General features: G+C 37.0%; 1 protein-coding gene across 1 annotated transcript in view; it reads left to right on the top strand.

Moving 5' to 3' along the window:
• The window catches only part of Fas3 (uncharacterized), a 116,977-nt gene that overhangs the window by 79,139 nt on the left and 26,957 nt on the right, over window positions 1–10,881 (top strand). Inside the window, exon 4 of the mRNA XM_054233716.1 lies at window positions 6,883–7,091. Within this exon, the coding sequence (XP_054089691.1) occupies window positions 6,883–7,091 (209 nt within the window). The remainder of the gene's footprint in view (window positions 1–6,882; window positions 7,092–10,881) is intronic.

Genomic DNA, 10,881 nt, shown 5'->3' on the forward strand with positions numbered 1-10,881 from the left:
ACAAAAAAATTGACTAACTTAATCAAAGTGCAGAGAAATCCATAAAAACCAATTTATATAAATGCATTAAACAATTTGCGAAAATACCACTAAAGGCTTAAAAACTTAATAGCAGTAAATAAGCAAATGAATTGTAGGCAAGCAGCTAGGGTAGTGGTAATGTCGGGTGCAACTGGCCATTGAACACAATCAAAATTGGTAATGTTGTAAGAAGAGTGTTTCCATTTTGGGCCTTTTGGTTTCAACAAAAGTGTATTTGTTATTAGGTCGGCCTTGAAGTAAGCAGTAATATAAAGGAACTATTCCATCAAATTCTAATTATCTATTTCCCCATGTTCGGAACAACACCTGATCAGACTAGGAACTTTTCCGTGAACACTTTTGTAAGAATCGCGAAATTTATAGAATTATCTACAGAAATTCTTTATAAACACTGTTACATTGAAAAAGAGTAATTAGACGATGTCATCATCATCACAAAATAAGTAACAATCTGAGTTCATAAATACGAGGGTGCGAATCACTCTATGTTGATACACATTTGTTTGAACTTAATTAATAATCAAAATTAAATGATTTGTTATTATAATATATAGGTCGAAAAAAATGTGTTGTGTTAGTAAAAAGAAATCCGTTATTTTTCAAAAGACTTTAGTAATTTTTATGTCGCATTGCATAAGTGCGATCGGTATTTTTGATGATGATGCTCGAAGTAGGGTCGTCACATGAATTTACGAAAAACTTCATCGACAAATTTCCATCTGCGAATCGGAACAAAATCGATACATTTCTTAAGTGGACGGCTATTTTTGATGAAAAATGGTTCAGTAACGAAAATGGTCGTAGTAGAATCACAGTGAGACGGCGTAAACGGTGGCCAAAAAAGGGCTGACGATTAGGATAATTTTTCTATGTTTGGAGGTTTCTTACAGATTTTTCAGCCAAACTTAATTTGAACCAATACTGTCAACAATGGGACCGTCTGAAGGAAGTAATTGAACAAAAGAGGTCAGCCAACAAGAGAAGAGCAACGACAGACCACATATTGATACCGACTTTATAGAATATTCGTGAGCTTTTTCATTCGAACTTATTACCTGTTTCTGTCTATGGCGAATGATGTGCAACATCATGCAATTCGCCTTAAGAGCAACTTTCGACTGTCACAGTTGTTTTCCAATAACAACGAGGGTTTCTTGAAGACTGACATTATAAAATTATCTTCGAAATCTCAATCAGTTATTGAACAAAACTGTGCATATTTGACAAATATTGGATCATTCTAACAAAGCTAAATAAAACTTTCAAATTAATGGAAAAAATAATACTTTTCATTATACAAGACTTTATTTTACTATAATCAAACATCTATTGATGAGCTCAAAGCAAGAATTCGTGACGAAATAACTCTAATGAAAAACGCTGCATAAAGACTGTGCCTGTGAAGAAATTGAATATGAAATGTTCTAATTAAAAAAATTTCCGGTTTTTTTATTAATTATAAGATTTTGAATACCGACATAATATGTGAGGCATACTGAACTTCTCTTAAATATAATAAAATTTTTCTCCGCTTTAATATTTGCTACCGCTCGAAGATACATCTTTCTCCACTTTTTTTCTTTTTGTATGACTTACCACGTCATATTTGAATTTATATAAAGCAAACTCATGAAATCCGATTTGAATGAAAATTAAAAATAAATATTAGATTTATCAGAAATATATGTAGTTAACATTTACATCTTTCTTTATATTTTTATATTATAAGGAAATTTAATAATTACAATTTGGACAGCATAAAAACTTGATAATTGAAAACAAAAACCGCATACTCATATTGGGAATATCTCTGAGAATGCATTGTAAGCCCAATTCCTTTTTGCTTTCTGAATAAGCTTAAATAAATCCGCTTAAATTATAAGCCACACTTTTTCAAAATTTAAAAAAATTACAAAAATTATAAACTGCATTTGTGTTCAATATTCAGCAATGCCGTTGCTAATCTCAAATTGTCAATATCAAAGCATAAATTTTTTTAATCGCAATCAGGTCACCAGCAGGCAACCACAATCAAAGAGCTCACAATGCACTGAACCATTTAAAAACCATTGCGAATATATGTTTTGCGAAATTCCCACTCTCCAAACAATGGTCAACATTGAGTGGTCCAATTAATTGGCTTTATCGAATGACACATTCGAGCACGAAATAAAAATGGTGCCACAGCCGTTACATACATACATATGTACTCACTTGGTTTCTGTAGGAAATTATTGGCTCAGTACAACTGAGTTGCTATCGAAAAAATCGATTGCCAGAGCGATGTCTGATACCCTTATACCATTGGTGCGTTTTCCTACAGGGTCCATGCAACTACCATCGTGTATGTGTATGTGTGTATACGTCAAATGTATTTGTAACATTTCGTCGGGTTTTATGTAAATTTATCTGTGGCAAACTAAGCCAAAAATCAATTTCAATTAAAATACCCTATTTTTTAGTTCCGCTATTGTGCAATTAGTAACAACAAATGGCCATGCCCGCAATAAAGAAGAACAGTAAAACGAGAATCACATTGCTGAAATCCCTAAACTGTTCCTAAAGCTATAAAAACTCCACAGTTAGCAGGCAAAAAATTGCGGCCAAATGAATGATTTTAAAGCGGTGGTAATTCGTTTGAATGGTGAGAAAGAAAATACCAAATTTACAATTGAAAATATGATATTTTTTAATGAGTTATGAATTAAATAATATTAAAATTTATATTCTGAAAATTAGTTAAACCATATACCTCCAAAGAGAGGAATAAAATAACCACAAAGATTTTGTTGTGACCTCCATTCAATTAACTTAACTTAATTTCACCTTCTTCTTTATGTACCGCATGAAAGACTGATATATTTGGCTAAACAAATTCCATTATTTCCTTAATTTCTTTGTTCAAAACTATCAAATCACATAGTACGATAGTCAAGCATATATTCTAAATATTTATTATAACCATCATGATAAGAAACTTATAAGATATTCTTCTTCTTCTTGACTGGCGTAGAAACCGCTTACGCTGTTATAGCCGAGTCCACAACAGCGCGCCGCGCATCTCTCCTTTTGGCAGTTTGGCGCCAATTGGTAATACCAAGTGAAGACAGGTCCTTTTCCACCTGGTCCTTTCACTTTCGTCCATTCGAACAACATGACCCAGCCAGCGTAGCCGCTGCTTTTTTTTTCGCTGGACTATGTCTATGTCGTCGAACAACACATACAGCTCATCATTCCATCTTCTGCGGTATTCGCCGTTGCCAATGTTTAAGGGACCATAAATCTTCCGCAAAACCTTTCTCTCGAAAACTCCTAGTGCCGTCTCATCGGATGTTGACACCGTCCACGCTTCTGCACCATAAAGTAGGACGGGATTGATGAGGGACTTGTAGAGTTTGGTTTTTGTTCGTCAAAAGAGAGGACTTTACTTTTCAATTGCCTACTCAGTCCATAGTAGCACCTGTTGGCAAGAGTGATTCTGCGTTGGATTTCAAAGCTGACATTATTATCGGTGTTGACGCTGGTTCCTAGGTATACGAAATTATCTACAACTTCAAAGTTATGACTGTCAACAGTGACGTGGGAGCCAAGACGCGAATGATATTTCGTCTTGTCCTCTTTCACCACCAGACCCATTCGCTTCGCTTCCTTATCCAGGCGGGAAAAAGCAGAACTAACGGCGCGGGTGTTGTTTCCAATGATATCGATATCATCGACATACGCCAGTAACTGTACACTTTTATAAAAAATAGTACCTTCTCTGTTTAGCTCTGCGGCTCGAACTATTTTTTCCAGCATCAGGTTAAAGAAGTTACACGATAGCGAGTCACCTTGTCTGAAACCTCGTTTGGTATTGAACGGCTTGGAGAGGTCCTTCCCGATCCTGACGGAGCTTTTGGTGTTGCTCAACGTCAGCTTACATAGCCGTATTAGTTTTGCGGCGATACCAAATTCAGACATCGCGGCATAAAGGCAGCTCCTTTTCGTGCTGTCGAAAGCAGCTTTAAAGTCGACAAATAGATGGTGTGTGTCGATCCTCTTTTCACGGGTCTTCTCCAAGATTTGGCGCATGGTCAATATCTGGTCAGTTGGTGATTTTCCAGGTCTAAAGCCACATTGATATCAATCAGTTTGTTGACGGTGGGCTTTAGTCTTTCACACAGTACGCTCGATAGAACCTTATAAGCGATGTTAAGGAGGCTTATCCTACGATAGTTGGCGCAGATTGTGGGGTCTCCCTTTTTGAGGATTGGGCAGAGTACACTGAGATTCCAATCGTCGGGCATGCTTTCTGCCGACCATATTCTACAAAGAAGCTGATGCAAGCACCTTATCAGTTCTTCGCCGCCGTATTTGAATAGCTCGGCCGGCAATACATCGGCCCCCGCCGCCTTGTTGTTCTTCAAGCGGGTAATTGCTAATCTAATTTCTTCACGATCGGGCAATGGAACATCTGCTCCATCGGCATCGATTGGGGAATCGGGTTCGCCATCTCCTGGTGTTGTACTTTCACTGCCATTCAGCAGGCTGGAGAAGAGTTCCCTCCACAAACACTGTGTACTCTGGTCATCAACAACTAGATCACCTCTGGGGGTCCTACAGGAGTGTGCTCCGGTCTTGAAACCTTCAGTTAGTCGCCGGATCTTTTCGTAAAATTTTCGAGCGTTACTCCTTTCGGCCAGCTGTCAAGCTCTTCATACTCACGCCTTTCGGCCTCTTTCTTTTTTTGCCTGCAAATGCGTCTCGCTTCCCTCTTCAGCTCTCGGTATCTTTCCCATCCCGCTCGTGTTGCGGTCGATCGCAACATTGCGAGGTAGGTCATCATCGACTTGCACTCCTGCTTTCTGAGAGCACTCATCAGCATCTCGGTATAAGGGAACTGTGGAACGGCATATCAAACTCCTTACGAACAGCTGCAACAGAAACCATTGGCTTTCGGAAAAGTCAAAAAAACATCTGGTATGATGAAGATTATTATATGATATTAGGCCTTAGAAATCATTAGACATTAAAAAGAAATCTATTATTTTTGCATCAAATTGAAAGTATTCTTTAGCAAAGTTAGAATTGTCCAACTTATGTCAAGTAAACGCCAGTTTGTTCGATAGCTTGCTGACATTTTGTCGATATTTTCAGAATTCCCAAGTAAGATCCCGGAGCTTCTGATCTGGCCTGGTAGAATGCAATATATCTCCTATTAGCCATAGCTGGACGCGTGGTTAAATATTACTGAGTCAAGAGTAGTAGTAGTATATTGGAAGAAATAATGAATTTATTTTCATCATCGTGAAATCAATTGATTTCTGTATTACATCCTTTGACCAAACACGAGCGAAAAAAGTTGTATTTCAAAACGAATTGCCATAAAAAACGCGTTTAAATGTTGATTCCCAGTTAGTTAGTTCACAGATAGTTCTATTAAGAAGCGTGATCACTTTTGAAATGTTGTAATTGGAACAATCGAGCTCTGTAGCGAGAATTCGATTGATTGCTTTGTGTGAGGTATGTTTAAATCTGAAGAGTCACCTCTTAATAAAGATGGTCTATAGTGTTATTTGCAGAGGAGAGAAAACCTTGAAAAATATGTGCTGTTGTTTGCCATATTTTAAAATTCATTTCAAAATTCAAATTCACGTTTTGAGCCGGTCGATTGGCCAAGAAGATCGTGCGATATCACAACGTTAAACTTTTTCCTGTACTATTGAGACACCTTGAGCAGATTGTAATAGCGTTTTACACCATACAGTCGTGTGATCACTAAAAATTAATCGAGGAAAAATCAAAATCAACCAAAATCGCCCACTTTCAAAATCATCGAAATACAACCACGCCTACTTGCCAAATAATATCATATGAATATAGCGTCTGACGTTGGATGATCTTTCGTCGAAAATATCTGGGAATATACATGACCTTGATTGACTTTAATTGTAAATTGGGACCCTATGTCCCTTACTACGTACGTACATGTACGTAAATCGTGTTTAATTTATAGAACATATTTCGAGGCGCTGTCAGAGTAAATAGTTTATTTGTACTCTACCAAGAGTGGGATTCGAACCGCCTAACCGAACCGTAAAATTACATACATCTACTCAACAACTAAATCGAACAGAATACGCTGAAAGTCTCCGTTACACAATATTCGAAAAGCACTCTGTTTTTCTTTTTTAACACTTTCAAAAGTGCAAATCATTTGCATATTTCCGCAAGTAATAGAATTCAGATTTCTGCAGCCCTTCATGAAGTTAATTTAATGCCCCTCTCCGGCGTAAAACTGCCAAAGTCAACTGCAACAAAAAAACAAAAAATACAGAAAACAGTTTTTAATGCTTAGCCTTCTGATTTTTTTAGCTCATTCTCATTCTCATATGCATATACGAATTCTCTATTTTTATGTGCAACTTCCTCTTTTGAATGCAAATTTTCTTATGCATTCATTCATCATCGGCGTGAGAATGGGGAAGTGCTCTAATGGAGGCTGATGGAATGTAATGTGAGGAAGAGATGTTAAAATGACATCAATTTTGGTAGTGCTGACTGGGCAATTTTCACAGCATTTGGCCAACTTCCCCACTCGAAACGGAACAGCAGGTAGATGTGCTTGTACGAGTATGTGTGGGGTCATTAATCATGCAGGCAATCAGTCATTCACTTGCTCCGCCAGTCACAAATACACGTACACCAGCATCTCTCCCACAAAATCACCTATACCCACCTAAATACTTATACAGTTACATATATACATACGTCCAATAATTCAGTCCGTCATTCATTTCTTTGCTTCTTCGTTTTTCTCACTTACAATTTTTACAAATTTTGTTGTTTTTTTGCTTTCAGATACTCACCGCTCACGCCGCCAACTACAAATTGGTTTCCCGTCATAGGTGTCACCATTGCTGATGGCTCATCGCACTGCAATCAATTCATCTGCAATGTCGAACTGGAGAAACTGAATGTACATTCGTCCGGTTCGTATCGGTGCGAGGTGTCCGGTGATGCGCCCGAATTCAAATTGATCGATAAAACAGCCAACATGACAGTGGGCGGTAAGTAAATTTACTAACGAATCACCATATGAATATGCATACCTACCTCTCTTTGATTTATGTATGCACATATTCATATCGAGAGATCTAAGTATTTCTGATAGTAAATTCAAATATTTTTGGTTCGATGAAGTCGAGCCTAACACTTCAAACCAAATTGTAAACGTTAGCGAAAATATTTTGAAAATATTGCTAATAAAAATTTGAGTCTGTTCCAACTGTCTCATAAACCCAAACCGCTTCAATGTACTCCTTTACCTTGTATGTAACCTTTCACTGACTACTTGGTAAGTTTCATTGAATAAGAACACTACTCCATAGTCAGCATGACTAAACATTGTTGGTAGAAGTGACTGGCGCATTTCATGAGTCACCGCTCAATTGATCAGTTTACGTTTATTGTCCAGACCTCTTTCTTGACATTAGTCACAATACAATCTCTTCGATTCATATTTCCATTTCACATAGGGGAAATAGTATTTTCTGTTTTGTAATTTCACACTACTATTTCAAATCCTGGGAATCCTCTTATCTAAACTGGAAGTCTATTCGTAAAGTTTTCGAGTTCAGACTGTGGAACAGAAAATCTTTCCTTGACCCTGAGGATAGTAAAGTCGTACCAAAGTAATTTAAAACTCAACCTGTCCTGAACCTGTAGTTCGGGCGACTAGGAACTAAGACACCTACATATATATTTTCCTATGAATGATATAATATGAATGTTAACTTTTAAATATATGTAACACTCTAAAGTGGCTCATTTGTTTGTTTGCCACAGTAATTGAATGATCTTTGAGATTCGGTAAGGAGAACATAACTCTTGTATCTTTAGTGGCGATTTTTGGAATGAATTTATACTTTATTTGGCGGTCGCAAATGTAGCGCGTAATACTCATATCACATTCTCGAAGGTATTACCTAAACGCATCTACTCAGCACATAAATTAAAATATTTCTATCGGCAATCAAATTTATTTAACATCTGCTTAAGCGTTCGTTTCCGACTCGCATAAATCTGTATTCCAACAATAAGTACTTACCACCCATGCAAATCAGTGTTTTCCAAATTGCCTATTAACTTTAAGTATCCTGCAGCTTGGGCGCTTTAATGCGCCCATTTATTACAAATCAGCCATCGATTTCCTTTCCATAAGAAATGAGTGCGAAAAAACGAAGAAAAACACGCGAAAACAATCAATAAATATTTAGGCGCGAGCGTCACTGAACGCTTCTTGCGTTTGTATGTATGTAGGTATGTATCACTTAGAGTCTATTCGAAATTGATTACCAAATCAAAATACCCGTGTATTTACATGCTGGCTGGCGAAGAAATGCAAAAAAGCGAAATAGTGAGAAAAAGAAATCATTCACAAGCCGTACAGAACGCAGATATGGTGAGGAGACAAATCAAATCAGTGAAGAGGAAAATGCACATTGGTTGTAATTTATATTATTGGTTTCATTGTTGCCTTCATTGCTGTTGTTGTTCATGCTGACGTCGCTAAAAGCTGTTATGTAGCAAACCGGCCACACAAATAAATCATTAATGCCACAGACGGCATAAGGACCCAAATAGTCACCACAACCGACATACACACACTACCCGCCAACAAACACCAACAACATTTGTGGCCTCACATCAAAGCGGAAGTGTCATTCACGCTAAAACGATAATAAATGTGGCGTGAGAGGAGGTGGGCGGCGAAAGCTGGAGACAATAAACGCAGGCATTGACAACAATTGATTTGAATTTTTCGACACGAAAATAATGCATTAAATCACTAATCTACGGCAAGCCAAGGCAAGGGCGGTTCGCCGCTTCGAAAGCATCCCGAGTATGGAATGTCACAATCACCTTTTTGTACTAGGTTTTGTGGCGCAATAAAAGGTGGCTGAAGGATGTGTAGGCAGACGGAATACATACCAATAATATGTAGAAAAGTTCGTTTATAAGATAGATGTATGTATATATTGCGCCTAGACATATGTTTATTGAAAGAAGAACATCGAATTTTAGGAGGACCACAAACGATTTTTTTTCTTGCAGGTCGATATTATAGTCTTAATCTTCTTTCGAACAGATTCGCCGGGTAAAGTCAACTGTTTCGACTATTTCATGGGCTTTGATGTAGATCAGTTTATCCATGTTCCATCGACATTTAAGTAGTAATGGAGAAACTCCTTCTGATTGATCTTTAAGCGTCTTGCGGCTGCGCTTCTTGTCCGGAGTTGTCGACTGCTTACTCAAACCCAATATTTTGTATAAGGGACTTGAACGTGGCTTCGGCGTGCATCCATTTTGAAACTCATTAAAACAATATTTAAGGCTGTCGATACAGCAAATCTCTTCTAGAAACAAGAATTGAAGCTAAGTGTCCTCGCGCTGTCGTTGCGACGAATATAGGTTAGTAGAAACAGCAACAATATCAAAAGAGGGCAAAGTTGAAGGGTGTTTAGCTATAGGAAGTATTAACAAATTGTTATATGTATCATCCTTATATTTAATTCTATTAATAACGACCACTATCATAAAATTCGTGAATATGAGCCTTCATACAAAAGACCTTATATTCGGAGTATTTGTGGCTTCAAGTATATGGAGAACGTGACTACCAAACCAACATGAAAAAAATTCCCAATTTACACTATTTCAAATATGTCTTAGGGTATTTAATTTAAATAAAAAAATTTCCATCATTAGTCATTTTCTCCGTCACATATAAATCTATTAAAGTTTTTGTTAAGAATGTGTAATCTATTTAATTTCTTTACTATTTATAATGTCACACAAATGTTCAATGCTTCGACACTACCGTTGTTATCGTCTGGTTTTCCCCACACCCAAGTATGGGTTACCGTTGTTATCGTCCGGTTAAGTGATTACCCAAGTATTTTGTACACAGTTTCAATGATAATGATGAATTAGTATACCAAATGTATATGTTTATATCTACTTGACTATAGCCATACAATTAGCACCTGGTTAGCAACGTACCTAGTCTGACTAGTTTGCGTAATACTATTGTTTTGCTTAGCTTGTGAATCATTGACACTATTACTCATAAACTTATATAAATGGTTAGTGCGTGTCGGCCATTTGTCGCTTGTGAGTTCACCTCCAAGAACGCACCTTTCCTTTAGACGCCAACACTAATCTCTTCACGTACGCCTGACCAGCCCGCTGTCAAAGATAAATTAATGCGCCTGCGGGATACCATTCCTCCTATTATTATATTGTCTACACATTTGCCATTTGTTAGCACATAAACTAAAATTCCTATTTAAATGTTCTCTGTCTGGGGTTTCCGCATCTTATTTGTTATTAATGTCAATTACAATAACTAATAGTTCATTTGTACACTTGCAAGTAATGAAGGCCCAACTTCTGGCGAAATTGAACATTAACTGCTGCCACAAATTTTTTATATTTTTTTTATTTCAATATTTCTTTATTTATTGAATCTGCTTTTTTTTAAGCCTAACAATAAGTTATAAAATCTTAAATCTATTTAAAAAACTAGACAAGCTCAAACAAGTGACTGAGCTGTACTGGTGAAACGTTGCTCTTTAGTACGCAGGCATACTATCTCTTCTTCTCACGGAGTTTAGATATATATTTCAATCTGCTGTCCTCTACTGCTTTCTTTACCATAGGGATACTAAGATCTTTATGGATATTTTCATTGCGAATGTACCATGGTGAGAATGTGAATGTATATTTAGCAAAAAGTAGAGAGTATAAAATGTTCGGTTGCACCCGAACTTCGCCTTTCCTTACTTGTTATATTTA

The sequence above is a fragment of the Zeugodacus cucurbitae genome, chromosome 2 (genome assembly GCF_028554725.1).
Source record: "Zeugodacus cucurbitae isolate PBARC_wt_2022May chromosome 2, idZeuCucr1.2, whole genome shotgun sequence".
Taxonomy (NCBI): Eukaryota; Metazoa; Arthropoda; class Insecta; order Diptera; family Tephritidae; genus Zeugodacus; species Zeugodacus cucurbitae.